The following is a 15,413-nucleotide window of genomic DNA, read 5'->3' as shown; positions in this document are numbered from 1 at the left end:
TGTCTTTGGCTTTTAGCGTTCCTCGGGCTTCAGCCAGTATATTCAGTGGCTCGCTGGTGCCCTAAGAACTGACAAATCTTGATGCCCCCCCCTTTGTACATACTGTGCAAAATCTTCATTGTTTTTTTTTCTTTCTCAACTTTGTGGTGCCCCCTTAGGGCCTGGCTCTCTCCTAAGCACGTGCTTCGCCTGCTTAATGGTTAATACACCGCTGAGTATATATTGGGCAAATGCGTTGAATTGCCGCTCCTCAGTTGTTTGCATTGCGTGGCCAAAGCGCCATTCGGAGCGAGCAAGCCACCTTGCCGTTTAAAGCCGGCACACATGGCTCACCAGCCTTAAGCTACGAAGGGAAGTGGTTCGGGGTTGAAAAGCTGGAGAGTCAGCCCGCCTTTGGAAACGGCTGCTCGGCTGGGCTCTTCCCCCCCACCCCACGTGGCAGGGTTTTAACCCTGTACGTTAAGTAAGTAAGGGTTTTTTAAAAAGGGGTGGGTGGGAAGAGAGGAGTGCTTGAAGTCGACCAGGAACTTCACAAAAGTAACGCTTCATTCAAGCAATGAGACTTTCCACCCTTCCAGCTGTTTTGAGAGAATCTGGAACTCGGGAGTAAAGCGGAGAGCCTTTAGTTCTTATATACTGTAGTATGAGAGCCTTCTAGTTTGACTTGGGAGAAGCTTCGGGAGGTCCCTGCGTGGCAAATCTGCAGGCTCTCAAACTCAGGGCGATTTACACACCCTCTTCCCGCCTATCTGTTTTTTTTGTTTGTTTGTTCCCCAGATCGGCGTGCATCCACCAACAGGCAGTAATCCTTTGTTTCACCGCCAGGCGCCCCCCAAAGTATTTTCCCTCCCAAAACTTGCTCCTCTTATGCCTGGGGGGGGGGGGCGGTTGAAGAAAAAAAAACACCCAAGTCAAATAAACTTCATTGCAAATAATTTTCGCCTCTTGGGGCCTTTCTTGGCGGGGGAGAGGGAGAAAGAAGCCGGAGAAGTGGGTTGGGGAGGGGAAACTTCAAAGTCATTCTCCCGCGCTTATCGATGTCTTCAAATTTTCTCTCCCCCCCTCCCCCCGACTGTCTGGCTTAGCTGAGTTTTTATTTTTGGGGTGGCTTCAGCGCCGAAGTTGGATACAAAGGAGTGGGGAGGGGGGGGTCAAAAACCCGAAGATCCCACCATCTCTGCTCGTTTTCCTTTCGAGCCATGCCGCGAAAAGAGGGTGGAGGAAACCGAAGCCCTTCCTTTTGAGAAGGGATTACGGCGCGCTTGGTAGACTCGCCCATTTCCTCTGTAAGAAGGAAGGAGGGTTTGCCAGCTCCTGGCAAGGAAAGCTGGCATAGAAATAATAAATAATTGATCCGATACATAATCAGACCAGTGGTTTGGCTGATGTTCATATATGGAGTGCTCCTTTTTTAGGGAAAGTTGCAAAAGTGGCTTTTAGATTCTTTAATCCAAGATTTAATGTTTGTGGGACATAATTTTGCCAGAAGTAATTCAGCAAGGGAGAGATTTTTCTTCTTGATATTCTCTGGTGGTACAAAAAAGAAAGGGATGAAAAAGAAACGGTAATGCCCTAGGCCTGAGGTTCAGTATGGAGAAATAAGTAGTTTTTAGTCTTGGCTGGAGAGAAGGCTGCAGATTTACTGTACAATACAGTACAGTAAATCTGTACAGGAAAATAGGCGAGCCACAACTTGTGGTTCGCCTATTTTTACATGTAAATAGGTCAGTTCCTTTATAGAGATCCTTTTCCAGTTTTGAATTAAAGTTTCTTTTAAACCTGTTTAGATTCGCTTTTTTCTTTAGCCCATTTGAGCTTGAAAAACAACAACTTAGTTTTCCCTTCCCTGTTCTCAGGGCTGTGTAAATGGTGACCTCCCAATGATTTTATTCTCAAATCAACCTTGTGAGGTGGGCTAGCCTGAGTTCCTGGTTCAAAGATATCCATGAAACATGATTTATTGGCACTCTGTTGTCTTAATGTGAGACATTGGCACTTTTTAAATCTGGTTACCCTGTACCTAATTGTCTTATTCACAGTTTACTTATTCACAGGCCTCAGAGAATGAGACACTTTCTGGGAGGTGTGATTATGGTGACAGGATGATACCATAATTTAGTTGCCACATTATCTTTTTGGCATTATTGTTACCTTAAAAGTGTGTTGTGGATTCTGCCAATCCTAGTAATTTGACAGTTCCCCATTTTTTTAGCTGAGTGATTCCTTTCCCACCATATTTTTCTCCTGTTTTCCAATATTAGTATATTGACTCTTAAGTCCTAGTGACTCAGTACAATATCTATAACATTTATTGATTAAAAAGACCCTCCATTTTAGAAAACAGTTCTGCATTTATAAAGCCTTTTCATTTTTAACAGCTATCTAATCCAGACATCCAATTAACTTTTATTTGTCCTTTACAGTACATATTTTTTCAGAAGCGAGATCCACTGGGACTTACTGCTTCTTGGGGAGGATAAATCTATATACTTACAGTTGGAATAGAGTGATAAAATGGTTATGGATATGGTAAAAAAATATTTGGAGTGGAAAATTTATATGATTATTTTGCACAAAGATTTTGACATCTGTAGCCTACACAATGGGGCATCTTTTATTTTATCTTAATAATCGCATTTTACTTCTGACCAATAAACCTTTAGGTTGCCATCCGAAAGACAAGAGTCAAGTTAGATATACAATTATGGAATCCCAAGCTGGATCTTGCTTTTGGGAGATCATGGCTGAATCTGAATTATTTATGCTTGTGGTAATGTACCAACAAGAATGGTTGAACTGAGCTGATAAATGGCTGTCCTTTACTGAAACTATCATATGAGTTGGCCATGGTGAAAATAAGGCTAACAATTTTGCTATGCTATCTTAATTGTAAGCTGATAGTATAAAAGAATGTTACATTTTAATTCCATTTTAACTTCAACTATTATCTTACTATATTTTGTAAATGGGTTTAAGTCCCATAAAAGTGCAGTATATGTCTGGAGAGTTGTATTGCTTCCAAAATATGTATAATGTCGTTAGTAAAAATTTTTCCTACTTAATAGATTGTGCATGTTTTACCATAGTGGCACAAAATATGATAGAAGTCTCATTTTTTACAAATTAATGTGTACTTCAGTCTAATCTGTAGCTAAACTAGATTAGTTTAACTTTATTAATCCAGACTACATAAAACACATTATAGTAATTAATTGAGTTGTCATTGTCCATTTTACAGGGCAACCTTTCAGGGAAGAGAAAATCCACAGCATTCCGTAATACTAGGCTAATCCCTATGGAAACGTCTTCATCCTCTGATGATAGCTGTGACAGTTTTGGCTCTGATAATTTTGCAAACACGGTAAGTAAAAAGTGCAGGAATAAACAGAAATTGAATGTGTGGTGTTCAGAAATACCCCATTTGTGATTAAAATGCTTTGCTTACATTTCTGTACAGCAGTTATATGAATATACAGTATGAACTCTAATTTCATTTCACTTCTTTCCTTGTGCTCCTAGGTGGTAATTGTTGGAGGTAGATTAGCCACTTACTCTATCCTTTTGAAATGTCGCCTAACCTAACATGCCTGATGATTTGCTATAAAAGCTCTGAAACCATTTGTAAACCTCCTGAACCATTTTTCTTTGTTACAAAAGCTATTCTCTTGTAGTGCACTTGTACAATGTGATTTGCTCTCAGAACAGTTTATGGAAAATAGCTTCTCATTTTAAAAAAAAAGCGAGAGAGAAAAAAAAACACAGAAAGAAACACATAGTGTACTTATTCTCTTTAAGAAACCAACATTCAAGCCAGAAGTTGCTGAAAAAATGGCTAAAATATTTTACGAGGATTCAGATGAAGAATCTTTCTGTGGCTTTTCAGAAAGTGAGATTCAAGATGGGCTGGTGAGTTGAGACATTTAAAGTTTCTAATTACTATTGTCCTTATTTTGCACACCGAAATAGACCAAATTCCTTCAACTTTCATAGTCTGAGAAAGAGGCCAGCAAGGGAACTGAAAATTATCAGCCTTTTTGCATGTGAGGATTGAATCTTAGTCTTATGTAAAATTAGAGCTTCTTTTCCATATTGGTAAATTTTGTGATCTAAAGGGATAATATTCTTGACAGCGATGAAGTAACTCTTTTGCCCATGTGTATGCTGGCAAATGAAGTTCCAGTAATGTAAACTTATCAGCTATATCTTCATTGAAAAAGTGCACAACAAAGCTGCAAAAGAAAGCTCATTAAAAATGAACTGATAGACATCATTTAACATCATGAATAGCATATATTTTCTGAAGTAATTATTACCTTAGGGAAAACATATATTTTAATAAGCTCTCCAAATGTAAGCAGTGAGGTGACTTGCTGGCTTTTAACAGAAGAAAGCTGGAAAAGTGAGAAGGAAGGATGAAGAAGGCCCAGTTTCTAATGTCTGCTAAAAATACCTATAAAGAAAAACTCTTCTAAGATTAACTTACCCTCACTTTGCCCTTCCCAGGATCTATGCCTGGAATAATAACTTCTGATTTGAAAAGCTGAAAGGCAGGCAGGTACTTAAATGTCCTTCAGTGACGGGGCCCAGATGTGAACTGTTGCTATAAGTATTCTTTGGTCTACTTGGTGTCCTTCAGGTGTCATTTTACCCCTTGTTTCTCCCCTTTTCAGTGTTTATAAGCTTTCCCTTCTCCATCTTTTTAGACACTATATTTAGTAGAACTGTGAAGACACTTCCTAATGGGCATGTCAAAGCTTTGAAGAGTGGGGCTTGGCAACTTGGTAGACCTTCTGAGAAGCTTCTGCTTGATGTATTTAGCCCCATATAAAGTGGAAAACTCCTTTCTGTATTGTTTTAGAAAAATAGTGCTGTTTTATGTGCAGGTGGTTAAGTGTTCCAATAGGGCCTGCAGCAGGGGAACAGCATATAATCTGACATTACAGCAGTATCTTTCAGTGTGATTTTTTTTTCTTAATTCTTCCAAGTCAAGAGCAAAGGTCAACAACTGAATGTAAAAGTAAGAGGAAGTGATTTAATTAGGAAAATTTATAATATCTGTGCTCTGATGGTGGCTCTAAATTACTGATACAGAACCTGTAACCCTAGATGTTGTTAAACTACAGCTTTCAACAGTTCTGGTTAGCAAGGACAGTGATAAAGAGTAGTTTAAGAGTGTTAAGTTAGCCACAGGTTTTTCACTCTTTGATCTGGTAGTAGGGTCCATGAAATGTTGGGATTGTCAGTCTAACTATACAAGTGGCTTACTATGGTTTTTTTTTTTAATTTGAATGTATAATAGAAACTGGGGACAGATTCCGAAGAAGAAGAAGCAGAGAAATGTTCACGAAAATGGCCTAAGAAAAGTGCTGGTCCCCTTAAAGTTGCTCTGAAGTTCCCACCCCGAAGGTCTAAGAGGGGAAAGAGTAAAACAGATCCAGCTTCACAACCTTCCTGTAAATTGGACACTGAGGCAGAATCTGATGAAGAAAGTGGACCCAAATTCTTGGAGAGAAGAGCTTTAAATATAAAGGAGAACAAAGCCATGGTAAACATAAAAGAAAGTCCTCAAGAATCTGTTTTTTTTTCTTTCTGAATGGTGAATTAGTTTTGTGGCTTGGGTTTCATTATAAAAACACATTCAACTTCTTGATGCTGCTTCATTAATTATTTTAATGCTACTTAATTGATTATCAACCTCAGGCAGTTTAAACAGTATTCAAAATTATAATTATGCAGGCATTTTTAATCTCATTCCTTCAATTTTGTCCATCTTTGAATAAGGTCTAGAGTACTTTGTGAAAAATTCCAAAACAATTGGAAAAGTAGGTCCAATGGATCAAGAATAATGACCTGTTCATTACTTTGTACTTGTCCCCGTATTCATAGAGATGACCAAAGATTTTGATCACTAAAGGGTTTTTATGCCTCTTCAGTAATCTGATCACCTCTATAAATAGTCTTTGTATGTGTTGTGTTTCTGAATAAATGTCTATACAGTTTCTTTAATGTACAATCTGAGATTTCACTATTTATTTCCTGTTCTTCATTACAGCTTGCAAAGTTAATGGAAGAATTAAAAAGTGTGTCTGGAATTTTTACTAAAAGAGGACCATTCGCAACTCCTACTCAGGTAAATCACACTTGCGCACTTTATTAATTTCCTGGCTTACTTCATAGTTATCCAACAAGTATTATTTCTATTTTTTAAAGCCTGTTTATTGATGAACTTAGAGCAAATAAAGTCCATTGCCTTACTATAATATAAAATAATTGGCACTTGTAATTATTTTTTGATTTGCCCATCTATAGAATTTCAGTGCTCAGTTAGACATACCAGGAAGTTTTTAAACCTAAAGCTAATGCGTCAAAAGTCTTTTTAAAATAAACACATGCACTTCTGGATCTTGCTTAACCAAGTCCATGATTAGCAAACCATGCTAAACCAGGTACTGGTGGATGCTTGACAGGTAACCTATCTCTTATAAGAAAAACATGCGCACACAATCTGAGCAGCATCAATTCTATCCCATTTTTCATTTCTTGCAAAGTCATACCATCATTTAGTATTTCAATGGTCTCACTGAATGGCCATACAAAAGAAGTTTTAACTTTATAGTGCGTAAATAGATGACCGATAAATACAATGGCCGAATTATAGAAGTATATGCATCAAAAGGGTATTGAGTAGATGAAAACAGTTGTACACTGTACCTCCCTTCTGTTAATTGGGCCAGATTATATTTGAGTGGTATCATTCATTAGAGCTGCAGGCGACCATTCTGTGAACCTTTATCTGAGACTAAGTTTGTTGTAGTTTAAATTTGGAGAGGAGTAAATGGCTAAATTTGAGGAAATGTACTGTAGCTTATAAATAATTTAAGGTTACATACCTGTCTGACATGGCCATGTTACCTTTATCCTCATCCAAGAAAGCCCAGCGTAGTCCAAGGAAATCAGTTCCCAGAAGTGCTCCAAGGAGGAATCCAGAAAGAAGTTCTAGGCCTCACACAAGATCCAGATCCCTAATTGATGGTCCTCCAGATTCCATGTCTATGGAGGAAGATGAGGATGATCCCTACATGTTAGTGAGAAGGAAAATGGCTGACGATTTTTCTGAGGTATGTTGGTGATATTTATTTTGGGCAACCAAGTAAATTGATCTTTAAATAGCCTAGGTGATTTAGATAAAGATTTTCATATAAAACAGCCATATCTAGTCATAATTAAGCTAGGCCAATAGGCTCTTTTTTGTCTTTCGCACAGTGCACAACCGTGGATATATGGCCCACCTTGGCTTGATTGCCAAGACAATTCAGTAGCAAGATTTGCCGCTGTTCCTGGCTGTATCTGTTTTTTAAAGCCCTTCAAAAATATAAGGCTGAAATCTGGCTTTGTCCTGATTGAAATGAAAACCCTTACTGTATTTCAAGAAAAAAATCTTCAGAATTGAAAATGTTGAATGTTTGAATGTTTATTTTATTTATATGCTGTCCTTTTCCCCCGAAGGGGACTCAGGGCGGCTCACAACTCAACTAAGGGAGGGGGATACAGACAAAAAAATTAAAACAACGCGCAACAATACATAATTTAAAACACACAACAGTCATACCATTCGAGAAGGGGGTAGAAGCTTTTTAGCCCCAGGTCTGTTGGAATAGCCAGGTTTTAAGGGCTTTGCGGAAGGTCTGGAGGGTGGTGAGGGTTCGAATCGCCACGGGGAGTTCGTTCCAGAGGGTCGGAGCGGCCACAGAGAAGGCTCTCCTCCGAGTAGTCGCCAGTCGACACTGGCCGGCGGATGGAATTCGGAGGAGGCCTAATCTGTGGGATCTAATCGGTCTAGAGGAGGTAATTGGCAGAAAATGAAGGAGAAATTGTACAATTACTGAGCTAAAACCAACAAGCCACCTTAATGTGATCCAAGACTTTGGTTAAGAAATGCAGCGACATAAATATTGCAGTGCTTTGCGGAACTCTTCAATGGCTTGGCTTAACCCAACGGTACTGTTTTCTTCAGGATGAAAGGGACACACCCAGAAGAAAGCGCACTAGTGCTATGACTCTTCCCCATGTCATCCGTTCCGTGGAGGAAATAACTGAGGAAGAGTTGGATAATATTTGCGAAACTGTGAAAGAGAAAGTCTACAACCGTGCAACAGTAAGATGACTTATGTTCTGCATTCAGCCCTTTGGTTTGCTTTGTCCAAATTATGTTATAGATAGTGCATTGTTCTTCTTTTGATTCTCTCTACTAGAGCCTGATCCTTCACTCTGATGCTGATATTTCCTGCCATTCCCAGTGTTAGAGCCAAGGGAATTTTTGATCCTTTTGTTCTAGTATCTCTTACTGCATAATTGCAGAAACTCCAATACCAGGACGTTTTCTTAAGTTAATTCTTTGCAGTTATGAGGTCAAACAGAGCAGGTAGAGTTTAAAAACCTAGCCAAATAATGCTTTAAAGTGGAGGATCTTTTTCACTTCATGTAGACTTCGCTGAAATATTTGATACATGACAAATATAGTTGAAGATTTGGATTGGGGAGATCCAACTCCCAAGTTCGCATTTGATCAGGGAGTTCACTGAAGTAACTTCAGGCCAATAACATTCTCAGTTCAACCTATTTCTCAAGATTGTTGCTATGAAAATAAAAAGTCCTATTTAAGCAGTAAAGTAACTTTCAAAGAGGAAAAAAAGATGGGTTACCATTACCTGTGAGTGTTGGTGAGAACTTTAAATGCAGGACATCTCTGCTCCCTCTTCCAGATTAAATGTGATGGTTCATACCTAGTAATAAAATGGAGGTTCACATGTAGTGGCTTCATTGATAAATTCTAAAAATAATATTAGTTTACCCAGTTCAGATATAATGGCATCTTTTGGCTTGCTGCTATTTAAATTTGATTAATTTACAAAATAAAGGGCTGAAGCAATTGGTACTTAGATAAACTTCAAATGCATAAATTCTGGATTTTTTCCCCCCAATTAGATATTTAGTGTCCATAATTTTAAGCCATAAGGCGGTTGCTTTGCTTTGGCTTAGTGCAATATATATAGAGCAGAGATGGTATTCAGCAGGTTTTGACCATTTCTGGAGAACTGGTACTGGAAATTTTGAGTAGTTTTGAGAATCGGTAAATACTACCGTTGACTGGCCCCACCACCATCTATTCTCTGCCTCCTGAGTCCCAGCTGATCAGGAGGAAATGGGGATTTTGCAGTAACCTTCCCCTGCCACATCCACAGAACCAGTAGTAAAAAAGTTTGAATCCCACTACTGGTATAGAGAGCCAGTTTGGTCTAATGGTTAAGGCACCAGGCTAGAAATCAGTAGTCTTTGGCATGAAAGCCAGCTGGTGACTTTGGGTTTGTCTTTTTCCCTCAGCCCAACTCATTTCACAGGATTGTTGTAGGAAAAATAAGAGGAAAGAGTATTAAGGGTATTGTTCGCCACCTTGAGTTATTTATAAAAATAAAAGGGTAAATTAAATTTAAAATGTTAAAAAATGTGTGAACGTTTGCACTATAACTTAGACCATGTATAAATAAACCACTCGGTCCATATGACAAACACACTAAGATGGGCACAAGGGTGCAATGTTTTTTCAAAACAACAATCAACCTGGTATCCTTTGCCTTTGCTGCTCTCTTTAATAGGGTTCTACCTGTCACCAGTGTCGTCAGAAAACGACAGATACTAAGACAAATTGCCGGAACCCAGAGTGTCTTGGAGTACGTGGCCAATTCTGTGGGCCTTGTCTTCGTAATCGTTATGGAGAAGAAGTCAGGGCTGCCTTGTTGGATCCAGTAATTATTTTATTTTCATGTTTGCTTGAATGCATGCTAAAGTTCATAAAAAAATAAAAATACAGGTGGTCCTCATTTAGTGACCAAAATTGGGACTCACAATTCTGTCACTAAGTGATGCAGGCTAAATGGAAAATGAAATGACTGTTCAGTTTTTCTTTTCCCCCATTCTCCTGTCCTTTGGGGCATTCATCCTAGTATTGGGATAATTCAGCAAGAATGGAATTAATTTTTGTATTCATTGGAGAGGAATGGAAAGAGAGTAAATGAGGACACTAGGCAGTAGCACTAGCTGATTCTTTTCAGTGGGTATTCTTCCTTGTGTGCCTGCTTACTCTTGTATTCTTTTTCTAATCTCCCTGGTTTATGAAGGGGGTGGGGAATGATATGGGGCAGGGCTGTCAAAGTCCCAATACGTCATGTGACGCCGCCATGATGAATGTGAGTTTGACATCCCTGGTATAGGGCAACATATACAACTGATTATTATAGCAAACATGAGAGAGATAATAAATGCAAATCTTGTTCCTGAAAATCTTTTTCAGCACTGACATAACTTTGAATGGTTAACTGCGTGGGGCATTTGGCAAATGAAGTCGACCTATATTTTTTCAATTTCCTATTTAAAATGTGTAATACGTTTATGATGTTCTAGCTCAGGGTCGTCTCATGAGGTATCGGGATTTTCCCCTCCCCTTTGCTAAATAGGGTAGGTGTGGCTAGCACATGACACATCCCGCCAAGGGGCTGTGAGTTTGAAACTCCTGTTCTAGCTGAATTGTGATACTGTCATGGTATTCTAGCGGGATCATAGTCTAATAGAAACAAGAATTAAATTGAATCTACATATAGTTCATTCTTACTCTCCTTTTTTCCTTTTAGGACTGGTACTGCCCACCTTGCCGTGGGATCTGCAATTGTAGCTTCTGTCGGCAGCGGGAAGGAAGATGTGCTACTGGTGTTTTGGTTTACTTAGCCAAGTATCATGGATATGATAATGTCCATGCTTACTTGAAAAGGTAAATTTCACTTTTCTTCATGAATCGGGACATAGATACATATTGCTGGCAAGAATGCACATATGCATTCATGAAGATCCAGGTTCAAAGAGGCATTTCATGTTTAGAATAATATTAAGTTACTTGTTGATTACCTTAGTTTGACTTTGTATTTTTTTTCACCCCTTACAGTCTAAAACAAGAACTTGAAATGCAAGAATGAACTTCTGAAGCAATTCCAGAATAATCTTCAGCGCATATGCTTAGATTGTCTGATTTGAGAATTCAGTTTTATTAATGGTTGGCATCTTTCAAAAAAAAGGGAACAAAAATTGTGACTTTTGACTGAAGTTCAAAGTTTGCAGGAGAACGGTTCGTCATAAATCAAAGCTTTCTTAGTCCTGTTTCATGATGAATGCTACTGGATCTTAATTAGTATCCCGCAGAGCAGGTAGAGGTCTCATTCAACCCATTGGGTAGCAGCGGCTTCATACAAAGGCTATAACCAACCAAAAGCAGTACTTGCCATTATAGTTCTGAATCTCACTGCGTGAGATTTTCTGGTGGCAGTTTGCATAGGTACTTTCCCCATGCAACTCTTGAGTTTACGTTAATGTTGGAACTGCCACTGTCACATTATCCCTAACTATTGTTAATGCTAGCTGAGTCCAATTTTTGTTTCCCCTTTGTTGGAAAGAAAGTCTTTGGGGAGGCATTCATTGTATCTACATTTGCAGTTGTCATGTATAGTAGATTCAGTGATGAATCAAGCACTAGCTTTTAAAGCTATTGTAAATAGCAGCAGTGATTAATTGCAAAGCAACTTAAATTCTTGCTAACTTTTTTTTTTTTGAAAGAAGCAATGATAACTCCATAGGTTCAAAATTTTGATAGTAATTGAAATGGTTTAAATCAATACATGTGAAGTGTACTTAATCAGTCATGCTTAGGACTATGTTTTGTTGTGTTTAAAATAGTACTTACAATGAAAGTGTGACTAAAAGGGTCTTGAGAAGATTGAGACTTAGGAAAAATTAGAAAATGGTTTGATCCTAAAGCTTATTGTTCCTGAGATCTTGATATATAAAAGGAAGAGAGTTTGGGAAGGCAGTTTCATTAGGGCTGCAAAAATCCAAAAATAATTACCGTATTTATCGGCGTATAACACGCACCGGCGTATAACACGCACCCCCCATTTTAACACAAAAATTTGAGTAAAAATTTTTTTCATTAAAAATAAATGACTTGGAAGCTCGGAACTTAATGTTGGATTAAAATTTATAACATTAGAACATGAATTATAACATTAACTCCTCTTAAAAGGCAAATATGAAATGAAAAAACACCTCTTTGAGCAAAAAAACTTAATCAGAATCACTGCTTTTTGGAAAACCAAAAACCTCTTCCTCATCTTCACTCTCTCCCTCTTTTTTCCCTTCCTTCCCCCTTCCTCTTGCCTATCAACTTCATCCTCTTTGTCTTTCTGCTCTTTCCCTCTCTTCCCCTTTTCTTCCTACCTCCTTCCTTCTCCCTCCCTTCTTCTTTTTCTTCCTTTCTTCTTCCATCTTCCTCCTTCTCCTTCCATTCTTTCTCCTTCCATCCATCTTTTCTCCTTCCATCTTCTCCCCCCCTCCCTTCTTCTTTTCCTCCCCCCTCCCTCCTTCCTTCCTCTCCTTCCCTTTCTCACACACAGGAAGGGGAGGGGGGCTATCTAGTCGCTTTCACAGCATAATTTCTTTATCTAACTTTTAAAAAACAGTGTGCAAATCAAACGAGATTTTCGTAACCTGCGAAGCACCAAGTTATATTATGTTGTTACAAATTCGCAGCTACTCCATTCTTTCTGATAGGGAACTACATTTCCCAAGATGCCTCAGGTCCTCAAAGCGCTGAACGCAGCTTTGCAATTGACTCCAGCGAGGCCTGGCAGCCGCCGGCTGGGGTGGTTGTCAGGGCGATGCGGAGCGGACGCGCCGTTTGTTACTGCTTCCAGCAATCAAGACGGAGAAGGGAAGCGACTGAAACGGACGCTGGCCTCGCTCTCCTGCTGCGGCTTCTGTTTCAGTAGGGAAGAAAACTTCCTTTCGCTTCCCGAATTTGACTGGGTCCCGGGGCTTCTGCCGGGCGGCAGAAGCCCGGGAAGCGAAAGGAAGTTTTCTTCCCTATTGAAACAGAAGCCGCAGCAGGAGAGCAGGGCTGCTGCCGGCCGTTTCACCTTGCGCAGCGAATTTGACTGGGTCCCGGGCTTCTGCCACCCGGAGTATCGGCGTATAACACGCAGGCAGGGTTTAAGCTTGCAATTTTAGTTTTAAAACTGCGTGTTATACGCCGATAAATACGGTAGCTGGAAGCAAGTTGTTAAAGCAAACTGTTCTTTGCTGTTTAGATTTTTGCAGACAGGTTCAAGTAATTCTAAATTGTGTTATTTACCATAATTTCTTTCGCCCTGATACATAAACCATCATGCCTTACATTTTCTCAAAAACTGTGTATTGTAGATAGGGATTGACAAGTCTTCCATCACAGTTTATGCTGGAGCCAATCTTGCATGGTCTGCATATTGAATTGTAAATAAAAGGTTTCAGGCAACAATTTGATAAACTCTGTGCTTGTCTAAAGAAGTGACCATGAACAGTACGGTGTCATGAGTTGTAATGTAGATAGGATCCTAATTGGTTATATTTCAAACTGTGTTGGTTAATAAGGCATGGAGCTTGTGCATCAATCATAGGTGGAGGTTGTGGCTTTCATTTACTAACTAGTAGCATATCTGCTTAAATGCTGTGCTAACTGGATAAAAGGCTACCCATCCAAAGCGCATTGGATATAAAATTCATCAGTGTTGAATAAACTGCAAGAGGGGAAGTGAACAGATTTCTTGGATTGCCAAGACCCTTTAAGACTTTCTCCCATATATTACTCATACTAAGTACCACTTGTAAGCAGTTCAATACAATATGAAATCTAAATGGAATTAAGAATATCATCTTTCCCACAAAGGGTTTAAGTATAATTTTCATAGTGCACATTTCAGGGTGAAAAATCATTGGCTGTTTTGCTTTGTCTCTAAAATTGTGGTTCTATTTTTTTATATTTCATGAACAGGTGTTAAAATGCTTGGACACATATGTGGCTCTTATTTCCTGATGATTTGTTTTAAATACAGCAAACGACAGTAACACTGTTCAAGTCTTTTCCCTAGAGTAATTTGACAAATACTGTAACCTGATACTTTTTATATATGAAATGTAATTTTGATTAATTAAAGTTTGCTTAGCAGTGGGCTGAAAAGGCCATTGTTTCTTGTGCTTCTGTGTGTGCCGAGGTCCCAGTTCATTTCAGCACTGATATTTTGTGTGCAGGATGAAACATGCATGACTCTGATCCTGTACGAAAACTGCTTGCAGTGCGTATTTAGATTTTCCATATTTAATTGTAATCAGATCAGGATATTAACAGCAAGGGGGGAAAACACACACAATTGTAGCAGAGAAATAGATTTAAAGTACCGTATTTTTCAAAGTATAAGACGCACCATTTTCCCTCAAAAAAGAGGCTGAAAATCTGGGTGCGTCTTATACACTGAATATGGCATTTTTTTTGCCTCCCGAAACCCTGCCCCCTTCACCAAAATGGCCATGGACAGCCTTTAGGAGCCTTGCAGAGTGCTCCAGGGGACCAGGGAGGGCAGAAATGAGTGAAAAATGGGCCGTTTTTTGCTCAGTTCTGCCCCCCCTAGCCCCGAGGAGCACTCTATAAGCCTCCTAAAAGCTATGCATGCCCTTTTTTGGGACAAAAAAATGTGCTCGTTTTGGCGAAAAACTGGCTGTTTTTGGGAGGCCTAGAGAGTGCAAAAAACTACTTTTTTAAATTTGCCTCTTCAAAACCTTGGTGCGTGTCATACTCCAAAAAATACGGTAAACATTCCTCATCCTTTTCAGCGGCAAAGTTGCCTTTAATAATCCCAGCTTTGATCTTTGTCTTGTACTGTTCTATAGGCGATCTTTCCCATCCAGAGTATGGCCACGGTTATATATAATATACCTAGATGGCAGGTGCAGATAGCTGCGTTAGATGGAGAAAGGTTGTGTTAGTCTATGGTAGCCAAAACTCAGGGAGACTGGTACCAACTCTTCAGATTAAAACATTTTACTAAAAGGCTTAAGCTTTTCTGACAACCCCATATATTGCATGCCTAGCAGTGAAGCTAATTAGCACTGACAAGATTTTATATTGGGAAAAATATCCAGATTAGAACGGAAAGCTATGCTGCACTATAATGCCAAAAGTATTCGCTCACCTGCCTTTACTCTCATATGAACCCTGTGAGGCTATAACAGCTTCAACTCTTCTGGGAAGGCTCAGGAGTGTGTTTGAGAATTTTTGACCATTCTTCCAGAAGCGCATTTGTGCGGTCACACACATATTGGATGAGTTTACGTGGTCTACCACTTCGTGGCTGAGTTGCTATTGTTCTCAAACACTTCCATGTTCTTATAATACAGCTGACAATTGACTGGAATATTTAGGAGCGAGGAAATTTCACGACTGGATTTGTGGCACAGGTGGCATCCTATCAGTTCCACGCCGGAATTCACTGAGCTCCTGAGAG

General features: G+C 39.3%; 1 protein-coding gene across 1 annotated transcript; it reads left to right on the top strand.

Annotated features, from left to right (window-relative positions):
* The first annotated feature begins 3,086 nt into the window (after positions 1 to 3,086).
* Positions 3,087 to 11,912, top strand: LOC116520702 (cell division cycle-associated protein 7-like). Its single transcript, XM_032235008.1, has 9 exons — positions 3,087 to 3,361; positions 3,796 to 3,906; positions 5,300 to 5,545; positions 6,053 to 6,130; positions 6,930 to 7,118; positions 8,015 to 8,155; positions 9,654 to 9,803; positions 10,686 to 10,822; positions 10,994 to 11,912. The coding sequence occupies exons 1-9, from the start codon at positions 3,296 to 3,298 to the stop codon at positions 11,022 to 11,024; spliced, it is 1,149 nt and encodes a 382-aa protein (XP_032090899.1). The 5' UTR covers positions 3,087 to 3,295; the 3' UTR covers positions 11,025 to 11,912.
* Positions 11,913 to 15,413: the final 3,501 nt, after the last annotated feature.

Source organism: Thamnophis elegans, chromosome 1 (assembly GCF_009769535.1).
Source record: "Thamnophis elegans isolate rThaEle1 chromosome 1, rThaEle1.pri, whole genome shotgun sequence".
Classification (NCBI taxonomy): Eukaryota; Metazoa; Chordata; class Lepidosauria; order Squamata; family Colubridae; genus Thamnophis; species Thamnophis elegans.
The sequence above is the reverse complement of the archived record's forward strand: the minus strand, read 5'-3'. Positions and strand labels throughout refer to the sequence as shown.

Coding starts and splice junctions, on each gene's coding strand:
- LOC116520702 (XM_032235008.1), top strand. CDS start 3,296: ATGGAAACGTCTTCATCCTCTGATGATAGCTGTGACAGTTTTGGCTCT. Junction 8,156..9,653: donor AAGTCTACAACCGTGCAACA/GTAAGATGACTT, acceptor TCTCTTTAATAG/GGTTCTACCTGTCACCAGTG. Junction 10,823..10,993: donor GTCCATGCTTACTTGAAAAG/GTAAATTTCACT, acceptor CACCCCTTACAG/TCTAAAACAAGAACTTGAAA.